This window comes from Scophthalmus maximus, chromosome 4 (assembly GCF_022379125.1).
Source record: "Scophthalmus maximus strain ysfricsl-2021 chromosome 4, ASM2237912v1, whole genome shotgun sequence".
In the NCBI taxonomy this organism is placed as follows: domain Eukaryota; kingdom Metazoa; phylum Chordata; class Actinopteri; order Pleuronectiformes; family Scophthalmidae; genus Scophthalmus; species Scophthalmus maximus.
In genome coordinates this window covers 6,344,425-6,361,552 of record NC_061518.1, presented here as the reverse complement: position 1 = coordinate 6,361,552, position 17,128 = coordinate 6,344,425, and the positions used below count along the sequence as shown (strand labels likewise).

The following is a 17,128-nucleotide window of genomic DNA, read 5'->3' as shown; positions in this document are numbered from 1 at the left end:
AACTGATTGCATGCATATACAGTGTGCACGTGGAGGCTAAACGTGACATTTATTTAATTGTTTCTCCTATCTAGCTATCTATCTAAATTCAGGAAATCCAAATTCAGAGTTGAGGCGTTGTGATAAACATTGTCTATCATGACATCATAACACATTTGCTTTAATTCATTCTGCGCAGTTTGCAGTGGTGTTTTTTAACTAATGCTGGATTAGAGTAATCTCTAGGCTGTGGATATTTTACATCTTGCCGAGGCTCTTGTGTCATTATGAGCTCAGTTGATGATCACGTGCTCTCATTTTTGCCACAGGAATCCAAGGTACGCTTCCGCTGCCTCTGCTTGTGGCAACATGGGTGTGTATGACAAGTGAAGGTGTGTGTGTGTGTGTGTGTGTGTGTGTGTGTGTGTGTGTGTGTGTGTGTGTGTGTGTGTGCGTGTGTGTGTGTGTGTGAGAGAGTGTGTGACTGTGTGTGTGTATGTGTGTGTGTGCGTGTGTGTGTGTGTGTGTGTGTGTGTGTGTTTCACTATGCTTTGCTGGCGTGCATAAAAAAAAAAAGAAATCTGTGAATTGAAATACATTTCCTAGTGCCCCTGGCCTCTCATTGGTGAGCATGAGGGACTCATTTGCATACGGTGGGAGTGTCCTGAGCCAGCAGTGGGATGAATGACTTGCTCAAGTCAGATAGCAATAAGGCATAGCACTCAGCAGAGGTCTGCGCTGCTCAACACTCAAAATGCCTGGGTTACTGAAGCTGCCACTCTTGCGGCTGTAAGTAGGAAAGTGTTGGACTATAAGACACAAACATGTTCGACAGCAGACACCCCAGCCTTAGCAACAGAGGAGGAATATGGGTAAGTCTTTAAATAATTCACTTTACATGCAAACTTTACGTGCAAAACTTTAAGTTTTCTTTTATGACACTGTGAATACAATTTTATATTGCTAAGGCAGACATACAATTACTGTAGGCCCCATCTACTCTACTGTTTTTATTCTGTGATCCTCATAATGATAGTGTAATGATTACAAAGGGCTCTGCGTCTGTTTTTATAACTAAATAATAATTTTCAAACTGAATAATAGCACTGCCTCATTTGGCAGATCTTGTTCTATTCTGCAGCTCTCTCATTAAACTTTGTTATCTTTAATTATCTTGTATTTCAGGGATTGTGCATCCTCTTGCTTTACACCAGCCCTCTTTCCTGTTTTGCAAATTTCAGCCAAGCAAAAGAGCTCATCTATAAGATAAAGGAGGGATTACCCAGGGGGACCTTCATAGGGGCCATTGGAGTAGACTTACATTTGGATTTCACTGTTGAGCCCCCCTTTTTGTTCACTCTCCCACAAAAGAAGGTCAGTGGACAGTATGTGAACCTTAATAACACCACTGGGGAGCTTTACACATCTGCTACAGAGATTGACAGGGAGACCCTCTGTGCTGATACCTCGGAAGGGCAGGGATGTGTCCTCTCGCTGGATGTGTTCCTGTTGCCTCAGCAGTACTTTCAGCTGATCAAAGTCAAGATCTTAATTGAGGATGTGAACGACAACAGGCCAAAGTTCCCTGTGGATGAGATCTGCATGTCCGTCCCTGAAAACGCACCGGTCAATGCTCGTTATGCAGTGGAGCAGTCTGCCGTGGACCCGGACCTGGCTCGCCACGGAGTGCAGACCTACTGGCTGGTGAACGACTTTGGCGTGTTCACACTGGACGTTGAAGAGAATGACGGAGGGGAGCTCACACCCTTCCTCATTGTGACAGAAGCCTTGGACAGAGAGACACAGGCTGAATACGTTACAGACATAATTGCAGAGGATGGTGGGACCCCTCCTCTACTCGGCGCAGCTACTTTGAAAATTGTCATCACAGATGTGAACGATAACTGCCCCCAATTCTCAGAGTCACACATTAATGTCACTCTGCATGGGAATACCAGCAAAGGGGCACATTTGGCACGTTTGCATGCTTTTGACCCTGACCTTGGTGCTAATGCTCAGATCAGCTACGCTTACAGTGAACGTGTGCCAAGGGACACCAGGGGCTTGTTCCATTTGGACAGAATCACGGGGGTGATCAAGCTAGCAGCGAAAATAGACGCTGTCACATCCACATTTTACAAACTCACCGTTTTGGCTAATGGACCTGGTTGTATCCCAGCTGTTGCTACTGTTACTGTCCATATCATCAGAGTTGTTACAGGACCCCCCGCTGTCATACCCCGGTACATTGCACCAGAAAAGGATGGAGTGGTGACATTAAAGGAGTCTGAGCCAGCGTTTTCTCCAATTGCTTTTTTTACTGTTAAAAACATTGACATGAACCAAAGGGTGGACTGTCATTTGGAAGGGGCTGGCCCCTTCAGGCTCGGCCCCTATCAGCAGTTCAAGAACGAGTACCTGCTGGAGACTACAGAGCCATTGGACTATGAAAAGATACAGGAGTACGAGCTAATTGTGGTTGCAAAGAATACTCGAGGGGTTGTCATCAAGACCCTCCTCAAGGTGCAGGTTTTGGATGAGAACGACAATGCGCCAGTGTTTCAGCAGTCTTTGGTGGAAATATCTGTTGAGGAAAACAATCCACCAAACACCTTCCTAACCCAGCTCCAAGCCTCAGACCAGGACAGCGAAGGGCGAGGGGAAGTCATCTACCTCCTTGGAGGTGACAGCCCTGGGATCTTTGCTGTAGATCGTGTGACAGGTGTCCTGACTGTGACCACATCGCTGGACCGTGAGGACAAAGAGACATACCGGTTCATAGTGAGAGCAGTGGACCAGGGGACACCCAGGAGGGAGTCAATTGCAACTGTGGTGGTGACCGTGCAAGACCGCAACGACAACAGCCCACGCTTCATCAATAAGGACTTTACTTTCTTTGTCCCGGAGAACTTCCCAGGATACGGTGAGATCGGGGTCCTCTCTGTGACAGATGCCGATGCGGGGGAAAACGGCTGGGTGGCCCTTTCCATCCTCAACGGCACCGACATCTTCATGATAGACACAGGGCGAGGGGCCCTGAGGGCCAAGACATCACTGGACCGCGAGCAGCAAGGGACATACCAGCTGTGGATTGAGGCCGTTGATGGTGGAGAACCTGCGCTTTCCTGTGTTACCATGGTGACCGTGCTCCTGTTGGATGTAAATGACAACCCACCCATTGTCCTCTTCCCGCAGTCCAATCAGTCCTACATGCTAGTGCTCCCCAACACGCTGCCAGGAACATCTATCACAGAGGTGTACGCTGTGGACAAGGATACAGGCATGAATGCTGTGATCGCCTACAGTATCATTAAGAGGAAAGGCGGCGAGCCAGGGTCATTTGCCATTGACCCAGAAACAGGAAATATCACATTAAAGAGGGAGCTCAGCAACCGCGGCCTCTACAGCCTTCTGGTGAAGGTCAGTGATCATGGTCAGCCCGAGCCGCTGTACTCAACAGTAATGGTTAACTTCTTTGTCAATGAAACAGTGAGCAACGAGAGTTACATCCAGAGTCTGCTGACCAGAGAGGCTGACATAGAGATAGAGGAGAGACCCTGGTACATTGGCCAGATGACAGAGGGGCCTGAGAGGTACGAGCTGTTCCCCTGTCAGCCTGTCCTTATTGTTCTGTCAGTGGCGTGCCTGGGGCTGTTCTTCTCAGTTGTTACGCTGACATCTTACATATGCTGCAAGAGGTTTAAAAAGCACAGGAAGAAACGATCAGAGGTGGAAATGCCTTTAAAAATGAAGAATGACTCAATGCAGGTCGTGAACAGAAAGCTCAGGCAGATATCCAACATCTAATACTTCAGCTGTCCACGCGTCCAAAAACCACCACCACTGTTTACATGAATGTTTACAAAACTCACCGTCAGAGGTGTAGTTCTTATTTGAAGTTGCTTTTTTTTTTTTCGCTTTTGTCATATGAATTTTATTACTGCAGTGTGTTGGGATTTAAATTGAACGCCATGACTTTCTGTCACTGATGAAGAACGGCACACAGTTCTAGTCCGCCTCTGGTCCTCATCACATCTGTGAACAGTGACACCTGTTGTGAAGTGTCAGAAAAACCAAAGTAAGGAATAAATTAGTGTGGGTGTCAAAGTAATAGCAGCTTTGTTACAAAGTCATGAGAGCAACTCATTCATCTAAGGTCCAATGTAAATATTGTACAAAATGTTTTACATCTTTATATAAAACGTTTGCATTAGCATGAGAAGGTCAAAAGGCATTTCAAGGCACAACAATCTTCATCTTTTACCTGTCACAGTCAATGATTTCTCTTGGAAGCTGGATACATCTGGAATCTCAGTTTTTTTTTTTTTTTTGCAAATGCAAATCAAGATTCATCACTTTATTTAAGGCAATGTTAAACCCTGTCATATTTGGAAAGCTCACTGTGTCAGTAAACATCTAATTCTATGCTTGTGTTGTACTGTGTATATGCTTACACACTATGCACAAAAAAAATGAATTAATGCCCACTTATTCCTTTTTTTTCCAGAGCTTGCAATCACACTTCATAGTCTTCTTTCGCATGGGTGTTTATGGGATGATATGCATTCCCGCATATGTAGAATGATAATACAAGATATGATACAATGAGATGAGGCCAAAAGCTCTGGGGGGGAAAAAGCTAGTAAGTGGACCTCTAGTTCTAATTCTGTGTGACATCTGAGAGCCGTGGTCGGTACTTCCTGTGTAAGGCTACACTGATCATGTCGTGTGTGTGAAAACCTTTAAATGCCATCAGATATGTTCATCACACTGAGCATTTTAAATTCTTTCTTCATTGTTTTACATCTGCTTCAAGTAACATGCTTCGCCCCCCCCCCCCCCCCCCCCCCTTTATACAACCATGCAATTCTCAATGTGTCTGTGAAAACATGCTGTTTGTGAAAGAAGATCTACGTAACTATTAAAGATACTTTATTTTTTATAATACACTGGATTCTTGCTGTATTCACATGCACCGACATGCTGTCAAGTGTTTATGGCACAATTCATTCTACCTGTCGCTCCCTGACTGAGAGGCAGGTTGTTGTAAATTAACTGCCAGATGTTTAATCCTTTTTTTGGTTTTGTTTTTTTTGGCATCCTCTTCAGAGAAGATTTAATCTGGTGTACAAATCGACCACGGCGTTGTACCTCAGACCAAGACGAAGCAGTGCAAGAGCAGTAAAAGCCCGAGTGCCCTGTGTTGATTTCGTCGCCCCGCGTTGAAGTAACACCCGGGGTCGCGCTGGGCTGACTCGCAGCTGCAGCTTTCTCCCGAGACACTTCTCTCCCTTTGTGGAGTGGTACTGGCAATCACAGTACTTCTAACCATAGGTTTGTGAAGTATCACCCAAGGGCTTGTGAAAAGGGCTTCTGATGGCTTCCTCCCTGTGCCTGTTTGCATGCTTGCTATGAAAAGTTGTGTGGAGACAGAAAAGGCTTTAGGACTCTCCTTATTTCCTGTCAACCGTGCACACTCCCAAGTGAGGCACTCACTGGTGCCACATCGCCTTTCCAAACCTGTTCGGGCTGGGCTCTTGGCAAACAGGAAACATGCAGACACTGCACTGATGACAATCAGGTTCTGACACTTCTCACGGCGCCTCAAGTCGATATTCAGCATTTCAGGGCCGGAGCGCCGTCGTGTAAGCAAGGGGGGCCACAGCAGGAGCTAAAAACAGCTCAGCGTAATCCTCGGTAATCACCTCTGGCCAAACTGTGCATTACACAAATAGGCTGAAAGGTCACAATCATACCGCACGCGTGCAAGTGCACGGTCATGTCTTTCGAGACAGGCGGCAACACCTCAAGTCCTGTTATAACAGCTCACTAACCCGCGAGGGAATGCATCTTATCGTCCTTTACGTAATAGGGAACGTACAGTATATGTACAAGTTTTCCGTCGAGCTGTCTGAGATCAAAAGAAAGAAACATGCACACGTGTACATGCCTAGGTTGTGTGTGTGTGTGTGTGTGTGTGTGTGTGTGTGTGTGTGTGTGTGTGTGTTAGTGTGTGTGTGTGTGCGTGTGCGTGTGCGTGTGTGTGTGTGTTAGTGTGTGTGTGTGTGTGTGTGTGTGTGTGTGTGTGTGCGTGTGTGTGTGTGTTAGTGTGTGTGTGTGTGTGTGTGTGTGCGTGTGCGTGTGCGTGTGCGTGTGCGTGTGTGTGTGTGTGTGTGTGTGTGTGTGTGTGTGTGTGTGTGCGTGTGTGAGAGAGAGTAGAGGGAGGCGGAGGCATGTCAGTTCGAAGAAGGGCAGCGAACAGAAAGAAGTTTCATATGTCACCGGATATTTTAAAACGTGTAAAATGATTATCTGTGTTTCCAAGGAACCCTTCAATTCGAGGCTGTTGCTAATTAATAATGACATGATCATGTAGATTGATCCGATGGGTCATTTCAGCAGTTTGTATCGTCACATTAAGCATTAGAGGCGTCCCTGACTTCAGGAAATTGCAGCTGTATGTCATTAGAAAAAGCGTTCACGTTTTATAAGCAAAAATCAAAACAAAATCAATACTTCGGGCGGTGCGTTCCATATTTGCCGAGAAAAAAAAAGATCAGCTGCCAAAGGCGATGGCTGTTTGCTGCCAAGTGACACATAATTTAAGAGGGTTCCTGCACAGTGTTACATTTGTTTTGTTCTTTTCACACTGTGCAAACAATAACGTCATATGATTAATTGCAGTAACAAAAATGGAGGCTTTATTTCCCTGTATCAGCTTTCTCTTTCTCGCATTTAGCGACTCTATCAATTAGTCATCCTCCCTCAGCATGTTGGAATAAGACAACACACGCAACAGTCACACGAGCCCTTTAGGCCCATTATGGCTTAAGCCCAGCTGTTATGGTGATGGAGTATTCTCCCGTGTGCAATTAAAATCAACGGCTCCGGACAATAGGTGGGTGAGACACACGCGTGAGTCATGGAACCACATGGGGTGGGGGGGAGGAGTCAAAATGTTTAATTGTCATTTTTCGCAGGATTGCGCGTGGGCAGTTCGAAACGACGAGGACGTTGGTTTACGACGTCGGTGATGCTGCCAGTGAAACTACAGCGATGATGACATTGCCAACGCGAACCGGATCATTCATTTTCTCCGTTTCAAATGGGAAGAATACTACCCGCCGGATTGACAACACAGCAGCACGGCCGTCTACAAACCAATCGATTTGTCAAGTACAGGCAGACAGGACGCACGCATGTCCTGGAGTATTAAATCAAAACTAACCACATGGAATGCACGCAATGTTTCAAAGACACTGGCCTCGGTCCGGCCCTTCGCCTGTCCTTTCAGCTGTGGAATCGCCCTCAGAATGAAAATGAACCCACTTTATTGTGTTTGCTCGTGCAACTTGGCGGCTGGTGTGAATTTCAGATTTGCCAGCTGAAATACAAATCCGCTGCCGGCGTCAGCAGCACCCCGCGACGTGCTGCGCTGCCGGAAAGTCAGGACACGACCGTACTGTATCAGATGGCGATTCGACCCGTGCATCCCTCTGTCCGACGCGATCCACCTAACGACCCCCTGGACCTCAACCATAATTGCTTTTAGCCTTCGAGGGTGCCGCTCGGGTATGTCTCTGTCTCATTACACGGACCCCGCTCCCGGTTCCAACTCCCTGTCGCTATAGAAACAGCGGCGAAAGGGGGGTCACACCCAGGCCGAGACGCTCCGCGGCTTTTCCACGTGACCGATCACCTCCCGTTGCACTAATCCCGCTCACAGCCAGTCCGGCATCTTCGGACGGCCGCACCATAGACAGTGGACGGGCGAATTGGCTTAAATCGGGCCCTGCAACTCTTTGTGACCCCGGGGGATTAGTCTCTCGCGCGCTGAACAATACGCGCGGGTTATTAAAAAGACATCATTCTCGAGCGGCGGAGGTGTCAAGACTGTAAGACATCGTGCGCGGAGGCGGCGATGAAGCAGTTCCTGGTAACTCGAGCTGACTTCCGAAGGTGCTCCCTTTGTCTTGGAGATGTCGTCCTTCTCAAACACATGAAGACAGACACTTCAGACTCAGCTCAACCATCGCCCGATGCTGTGACTCTCTCTCTCTCTCTCTCTCTCTCTCTCTCTCTCTCCCCCCCCCCCCCCCAGGAGAGTGAAAAAGTCTTTCTGAAATTACATTAAATTCTTAATGGTGTAGACAGCAAGTAATTACCATCGGGCCACAGCCCGATCCCATTTCCTGATCGGCTTTATTGTCGCGTCCTGGCCTTGAAATCAAATAAATAAAGACACAATGAGAGGCCCGGGTTGGGTTACACAGATCTGATGAATAGGAGAGGCTACATTTCCTAAGTTATGACATCAAATACGCCCCCCCAACACACACACACACACACACACACACCATTTTCAATAATGCATCTCCATATTCTCACCGCAGCCTTTTGATCCAAAGCACCTTTCATTCGCTGTGACGCAACAAACCTTAATCCAATCGCGCTCGTTTGATCCACTGCCGTTGGATTACGTTACTAATTTCCCTTTTATTCCCCCGTCCCCGTTTGTCTCTCTCGTCTCTCTCGGCTGCCGTCCTGCCCTGCCAATACATTTATCCCCCCGTCAGAAAATGCTGTTCTTGCTCCCGTGGCCAAAGAAGAACTTTGTAACTTTGTGAGTCGCTTTTTTTAAATCAGTGTCATGCTGATATAAAAAAAAATCTATAAATGTCTGATGAAATTTTTTTACCACGAGTGAATGACTCCTGGATGTGTATTACGTGAGAACAATTGTTCCTCCTTCCACTTCCGGAGGAGGAGGAGAAGAGAGTGTGACCGGCTTCACAGGGAGTTGCCCTGTACGGTCTGACTGGCTTTCTGACGGAGTTGACGGAGAGCCGGGAGAGCGCTCCTTGTTAATGTCAGCCGCGCTCAGGCATGTCGAGACACTGTTTCATCCGCCAAGGGGAACTAAGTCAGCAAACCCAATTCGGTGAAGTGGATGTGTGAACAGTTTTTTTTTTTTTCCCCCGGAGGAAATAACAAGGGTATCATCATCCCTCTCATTTGCCCCCCCCTCTGATTGATGCTGATCACCGATCTGGTACACGGTAATTGAAAAGGCCCGTCCCCGTCTGGAGGTGGGGAGAGCGAGAGAGAGGGGATTCTGCCTTCACAGGGTACACAGGGAGCCAATGTGACATTCTTGTAATCTCAGGCTGACTTCCTTATGTGGATTTTGATTAAAGGGCAACGAGCACGGAAGATGATTAGGGCCACAAGGGGAGTTTTCCTTTTAGACTTGACTTTATTCTCAGAACTGCAGGTACGTGTGCGGACCAGGGCCGACCTCGGTGGGAGAGTCCCTCTGCCATGCGGGACGGGTCAAAGATGTCGTCCCTAAGCCATTCTTATTGCAGCAGTTTCATTAATGGAATACTAAAAGGTGGGTGAGTTCTGAGTTTAAAAAGTCCGAATTCTGGGAATAAAGTCAGACCTCAAAATTTCCCGTGCCCCTTGTCCTCTTACGTAAATTAGAGATGTTGTTAAAGACACAAAATTCACGTGAGAGAAGAGGGCAGACTCACACACACTCACACACACACACACACACACACACACTCACACACACACACACACACACACACACTCACACACACACACACTCACACACACACACACTCACACACACACACACTCACACACACACACACTCACACACACACACACACACACACACACACACACACACACACTCACACACACTCGCACACACACACTCACACACACTCACACACACACACACTCACACACACTCACACACACACACACTCGCACACACACTCACACTCACACACTCACACACACTCGCACACACACACTCACACACACTCACACTCGCACACACACACACTCACACACACTCACAGACACACACACACACACACACACACCCTCACGCGTCAGCGACGGGCGAGGACAATGACAGTCAGAGACGGAGAGACGGACACAGAGGCAAGAAATCGTAGTGCGAAGGTTGATTCAAGGCCGGAGAGAGACGCGACTAGGAACAGGAGGGCAGCGATAAGCACTCGTGACGTGGCACCTTTGGTCTCAGGTTTTCCTGTTATCGGGGGCCAATGCTCATCCGCCAGATGGCACGAGTTCAGCCAACTGGATGTTCACGCCCGGAGCCTGAAGTGTTGCAACACAAGACGCTCCCTCGTCTTTGTTTCTCTCATTTAAGAAAGAGAAAGCCTGAAAGAAGAGAGAAAAATGGTATTTTATCGATGGCAATTTCCAGATATGAAATAATTCTGTAATCGATATTTTCGTTTGGCAATTCCTCAGATTTTTCTTTCCTTTGTGTGTTTGTGCTTTTCCTTTTTTTTTTTTTTTTTTACACATTTTCTAAATGTAACACCAGGAAAAAAAGTATGTTTTCCCAGAAGGGGATTGGCCAAATTAATTGGCACGACACAGAAAATAAGAAGAAATATGTATGTGTAGAAGTTTTGTGTTTTTTTCCTGTTTGGAATTGCAGGACTGACAACTTCTTAATCTCCTGCACACGGTTTTGTTTTAGAGGCGGTTTTACCAGTGTACAGTACCAACTGAGAATCAATGTCACATACTTTGGATGTCAAACCAACCCGCACTGTTTTTGTGGCACGGTAAAAACAAGTTGACGTGACTTGAGCCTCAGAGAACGAGCTCCACGTGAGCTGACTGCCGGGTCAAATGGTTTTAAGATTTTAATAAAACTATACCAGCGCTGTTTTTTCCTTTCTTGTAGGGTTTCTTTTTGTCTCACCAACGCTATCCTCCAATCACTTCCATACTGCACATTGAATTCAAGTGGAACGGTGCAATGTGAGTGTTGAAAATGTACAAATCATAAATGATATCCTGTCATTTGAACGAGCAGACGCTTAATGATTCGCCCCCCCTCCGAAAAATGTGATGATCGACCAAAATGAAGACGTGAAAAAAAACCGACACATTACCATCATTGTTGTTTCAAAGCGACTGTGTTCTGTTTCAGGTTTGACCAGTTTTAAAGTTTGACCTTTTTGCCGAGAGGCTTAAATTCACGTCCGTCATCCTTCTGTAGATCACACGAGGATGCAGAGAAAAGGGTCAATACATTTGTACATTGCTCGTACAGGATGTACACCGGGAACCACAGCATGTTAACATGTAAATTACTCTTATTCTATCATTGCAAATGTGCATGTCATATGGGCCTGGGAAGAACACATTACATTTCGGAGCAGATGCGGATTAACGGGCGGATGCAGGCCTTTTTTTTTCTTCATTTTCTTGAAGTACGTTTTTTATAACAAGAAAAAATAATTATGGTTATCGGACCACTTTTTTTCATGTATATTTCTACCAAGATGACAAAAACTTGCTGGAGGCATGCACTCTCACTTTCCGTTTAAGATTCTTGTTTTTGGCTTTAAATTAAAATGCAGTCATTTGGTCCTTTGTTTCACCGACTTCACAAATCTCGTAACCTCTTATTTATTTTATGATAACCTCACACGTCATTTTCCACCTTCAGCAACAAAAGACAAAAGGTTGACACGGGGTCCACTGTGGTGCGTGGGCACAGACAACTCAACATGACTTGTTCATTTCTATTGCGGAGCACATCTTAATAAGACAATCGTTTTAGCTCAAAATATCACGTTTGTCTTTGTTCATTTTCTCGGCAGCCATACTGTAGTGGCGTGGCCCTCATTGTTTTGCCTTGTGTCTCTTCGTCGGCAATACACTCAGGTCGGATTGGCAAGGAGACGCCAAGTTGCTCTCGAGGAGACGCAAGAGGTCGGAAGGACTCTGACTTTGTTTTCACACCTGGATGCTCCGTCAGACTGGACGAGACACTGCAAAAGCAAAGCTCAGGAACATGAGCAAAACAGAAGAAGAAATGTACGTTGACAGCCGGCCGGCGTGTCGGTGCAGCGGTTGGCACTGTGGCCTCGCAGCAAGGAGGTTCCGGGTTCAAGCCCTGCTCGCCGGCCAGGGCCTTTTGTGTGTGGAGTTTGCATGTCGTTTGAAAATCTGCTCAGCTCAGTCTTTGTGGGACACTGTCATTGCTTTTGATGCTCTTAATTGTTTTGTGTTGTATTGTGTGTCAGTGTCATCTTTCTTTGTTTGTATCTGTGTATGGAACTTTCTTTATTTTCATTTTTCCCGCCATCTTGACCAGGAAGAAGAGATATTGTATCTCAATGGGACCTTCCTGGTGAAATAAAGGATGAATATTTGTATTTATTTTTAAATGCGTGGGTCTTCATAATAAAAAAAATCATAGTAATAACAATATGTTGAATTTATAAAGCGCTTTTCGGTAACCCAAAGCGCTCTGGAGGGACTCCAGCTTCCTTCCACGTTCCAATGACACGTATCTCATGATGGACGGGCGACCTGTCCATCCCGTACCTCGCCGCTCATCCGGCGTCGACCGGGATTGGATCCAGCCCGGCGGGGACCCTCAAAGGATGAACGGCATCGCTAAAGGAGGGAAGGTTGTAAATACGTTATGAAGCCGTTTGGAAAACCGGTGTGTTTTTAAGAGCACGACCAATACAAAAATATATTAGCCTTTCACAGACACATCGCTATTGGATGCATTATGTTTACATTTTATGTAAAATGAGTGTTTGTTATAAGTTCTATGTATTTGGTTGTATTCGTATCCTCGATGTATAGTTATTTATGATAAAGTTCATGATTAAACTAAAATATCAGGCCTCGGTTACATTTCTTTGTCATAAAGATTTGATAACAACATCTTAGGAATCATTGACAGATTAAAATATATATATATATATGGATGTGTTTTGTTTTTCTATCACTTTGCCCTCCAGAGAAACAATTGCCCTTTGCCACACGCTTCACAATTGTACTGTATAATCCACATAGCCCGACACGGGAAGAATTAAATACTGTAACTCTCCATTATGAATAAGCCTCTTAGGGTGAGAGAGGCCTTATGGCGCTCATCATCATGAGTTTGAAGCTGGAATTCAAATCTCTGTTGTCCGCAGGTTAATCTTGGGATTTGAGGGATTTTTAGATTACTCACATTTATTCACGATGAGCGCAGATGACACTTTGGACCCCAATTTGGTGGTTGTGCAAGAACCCTACACAAGTATTCTCGAGTGACTCCCTCAAAAAGTCCACAGCCAAAACACATTGTGAATCCGATGAGAAGGGGGATGATATCACAACACTGGCAGCAAAGCTCAATTTTGGATTTTTACAATTTGGGCTCATTATTTTTTTTAAGAGATGATAAGAATCACCGCCCCGACCTACAACACAAACTCAACGAATGAATAAAAACGGCATATAAAAAAAAAAAAAAAAAAAACAATAGCATAGATGAAGTTAATTAAAAAACGGTCACACTGTCAAAACCACCGAGCACAATTCATCACTGAGAAAATTAAAAAAACGATTTCTAAGAGAGGAGCGAGTTTGCCAAACTGTCCGCTTGCCGTCTGGGTCAGAAGGAGCTCCGCGCCTCACAGTTCACTGGCTCCACAACATACAGTAAGGGCCTAATTGGGAAAAGTCATGGGACCGGAGACCGAACACATAACACAAGCCCAGGCCACTGTTTTGTCATCTCGCCAGCCAACTGGGGAGTCGTTCCATCTTTTTTTCTGCTTCGCACAGAACGCGGCAATGTCTTCATGCCTCTTCCCAGTGGAGCCCAGCGCAACTGAGCAACACTGTGGCAACATGAATTAATCCACAACGACCTCAAAGGCCACATGTTCGTTTGTATCTTCTCATTTGCCAAATGGACATATGTCAAACAAACAATAGTTACACCCGAATCCCTGTCTTTTCTCTCCGTTTCTCTCCAGGGCCGTTTGCTAATATTGCCTCCAAAGACTTCGCTCTTTCTCGAATTTTGAGCTCCCTCTCCGCGTCTTATGAGTTCTGCTAATTAACCCACCGGCGCTCGGGGACTGACGCTGTCGGACTCATTCAATTTGGAGAATCGGGAGTTTCCGTGTTGAGCTGCGAGTGACGGTCACTATCGGCTCCTGTAAATGCCAATCAGTGTCTGGGGCAATTCTCTCCATAGCGTTGTGTTCTTATATGGGATACATGTCAATATGTGGTATCGAATAGCACTGGCACGACCGTTTCGCTCCGTCTTTATGTTTACGTGACTACCATCAAGTTATAATATGGCACAGGGCAAATTTTCTCTTCCTCCCTTCACTTTATATTCCTTTGCATTGCAGCCAACTGAATCGGACGACCAAGAAGAATACTTCCGATGCTCTTCTTTCTTTTCTTTTATAAATCACACTTTTAATGAAATAGGAACCAAATCTTTGCAACTCTTGATGATTGATCTGGCGTCCGTGCATTGAAGGAAATGTGTTTTTCTCATACTTAGTACTTACAATAGGGGGGGGAGGGGGGAAAAATCAAATTGCAGCAATTCTTTTTGGGGTGTTGCTATGGAAACTTGTCTTGTATACCAACATTCGCAGGAGGAATGAAGCCGTTTGGCTTAGTTTTAGAAAAATGACCGCAGTTTGGATTTGTCGTCTAGTCACATCGAGTTTTTTTTCTCATTCATGCCCCAAAAAAGAAAAAACAAAGATTAAAAATATAGAAAATGTCAATCTTAATTTATCACCCTCCAGTGTTTACAAATCCTACGACTAAACCCTCAGAAGGGATAACTAATTGCTTTTGCGCCACTGCAACGACCAAATCGAATGGAGAAAGCCTTCCCTCTCAACCTCCGACACTGAACTGAACAGCATGTCGGCCTGCTATGAGAGGAATGTTGGGCCAGATGTCTCGATGCCTTTGATCAGCTCATTTAGTGTTATATCTTATCTGATGTTACCAGTGTCTCTGCCAGGAGCGGCCAGATGCTCGTACCGGCAGCCACACTCTTTTAAAGAGAGCTCATGTCTTCTCTTTTGCGGAATTGGGCTCAGGCCAAAGGACGGCGGAATGTGTGCTGCGGCCGGATCCGAGTGCGAGGGCAGAGGCACTGACAGAAAAAGAAGCCTGTGCGGGGGACGGACGTGCCCAGGTAGCAGCAGCTGTTTGAGGTCGCGGACGGGGAAAAAAAAGAAAGAAGTTATGACTGCGCTCTCAGGCAATGGCGAAAGACAAAACACCCACAGAACCTCGACGAGCGAGGCGCCACTGGCTCTGTCTCAGGCTCCGCGACACGCCAGGCGACGGCGTGATGGAAACTGCGCAGGCCTCTTCCGTAAGTGGCAATCGAGGAAAAAAAATCGCACAAACAGAGGCGGCTGCGCCGTGTGGACTCAATAGTTCTTGTTGCTCAAGTGCGGCCATTAGGGTGCAACTGGACAGGGCCCGCGAGGGTGACTGAGCGGTGCTTTAACGCCATGTTTGCCTTGCTGCGTCGGCCCGTTATGTGGTAATGGCAAGGATCGATACCCGGCTCGCCGATTCATCATTCGCCCTCAGTCCGCGCTGTCTTTGGTCAAACTAACTGGCCCCGTTTGACCATTATATCCCGATGTGTTATGAGTAACGCGAGCGGTGCCTGGCAACCGCTGTTGGCGGGATGCTTGAGGAATGACCCGTGCGGGCCACGGTCTGCTGCACACTAAAAGACAGCCATTACCGCTGACAAGCAGCACCCATCTCGCTCGTTAAGCGTCGAGCCTCTCAACTGCGGTTCCGAGTAATAACCCCGGCGCTTGAGGTCCGGCCAAACTTTCCGTTCAGCGAGCAAATCGTTTCTCTGACTGCGCGAGCGACTTCAATGCAACGAGCATCGTCCAGCCGCACAAAGTGATGAGGGGTGTCTCTCGTCGGCTAACGGCGGCGTCTGTAACATCTGTGCACTGATGGGGAAAAAAGAAGAAGCAAGAAATAAGAAATGAATAGGATTCATGAAGTAACCCACAGTGTTTTTAATTAACCGACTGACAGCGCAGCTCAGGCTCCCTGTAACACCTTGGTGTAACTTCAGACTTCGTGGTCGGGTTCGACGAAAGGCGCATGAGGATAGAAAGGTGACAAGTAAGGGCGACGAAGGTGACGATTAAGCGTTGATCGCAGTGTGAACTGCAGTGTGCACATTTTACACGCACTGCATGAACAATAGACTCCAAGGGGAATTAATGAATTAGTTTCATGCGGCTGGCAGCAAATTCCGAGTGTGTCTTCAGTTCATTTGACTGTTCAAGCAAACCACAGCAAATGTATTATATCTCCCTCCCACAACGACCGTGATTTTAATGGGGCCTTTCCCAGTGAAAAGCACTCGGAAAGCGGGGCCGACTGCTAGTTCATCAACGCCGATGGCTCATGTGGCGATCCATTACATATTGAAACTCGAGTTCTATAATCAAAGTGGAACATGCAAATAGTGAACCCATTATCTAATCGCCGTATCACAAGTAGCGTCGCTTCAGTAAGGGGGGGGGGGGGTGTCCGTACAGTACATGTCGTTTTAGAGAGCACTTGGAAATGCAGATGACAAGTTCCGCATAGAGCAAAAGTCTAAGCTTAAAACCAAATTGAAATCCAATTTAATGCATGGCTCCATGTCCGGCGACAGGATTATGTGGCTCGTATGCAAAGGCTGGACGTGTCTCCTCCGACGCGGTGGCTGTTATAATTTCACCCGTGCGAGCGAGCGCGACACTTTTTTGCAAAACAAATGACATTTGTCCAGAGATTCCCAACAAAGCATACACACGGAGGGCGCTCGTTTTGCATGTTAGTGGCGTAGCCATCTACCAGGCCGGTGGTTCGTGACTTTGTATTCTCCGACTGTACAATGCAAACAACCCCGAGCCTCGCACACATAAGGAAACGTGAGTCGGCCATTGGCATGCAAACAGGCTCGAAAACCCTTTCAATGTCCTGCACCGACGACTTGCTGGCATTTGAATCTTTTCAGGAGTAGTTAAAGCTGCCATGTCCTTCTTTAGTGTTTAAATTTAAGTTTCTAATCTGACTTTTGAGGATCTATTGCATGGATCATATTGTCCACATTCGCTGCACATTGCTGTTCTGCTCTTCTTCCAGTCACCCGAGGTGTAATGTTGTATAAGTGTTACACAAAAACTAAACAAGTGTCCGTATGCAAGTGCATACATTTCCATATGCAGGCTTTTGATTTTAACCAGCTGAAATGACTGTATGGTTGGTGGAGCTG

The 17,128-nt window shown here is 46.3% G+C and overlaps 1 protein-coding gene across 2 annotated transcripts; it reads left to right on the top strand.

The window, feature by feature from the left end:
* Nucleotides 1-640: 640 nt before the first annotated feature.
* On the top strand, nucleotides 641-4,321 carry LOC118302796 (protocadherin-20). Of its 2 annotated transcripts, none has more exons than XM_047331735.1 (2): nucleotides 641-851; nucleotides 1,221-4,321. In XM_047331735.1, the coding sequence occupies exons 1-2, from the start codon at nucleotides 664-666 to the stop codon at nucleotides 3,784-3,786; spliced, it is 2,754 nt and encodes a 917-aa protein (XP_047187691.1). In that variant the 5' UTR covers nucleotides 641-663; the 3' UTR covers nucleotides 3,787-4,321. The 2 variants fall into 2 exon arrangements, with proteins under 2 accessions (XP_047187691.1, XP_035485131.2); XM_035629238.2 differs by having other exon boundaries at nucleotides 693-851; nucleotides 1,165-4,321.
* The last annotated feature ends 12,807 nt before the right edge of the window (nucleotides 4,322-17,128 follow it).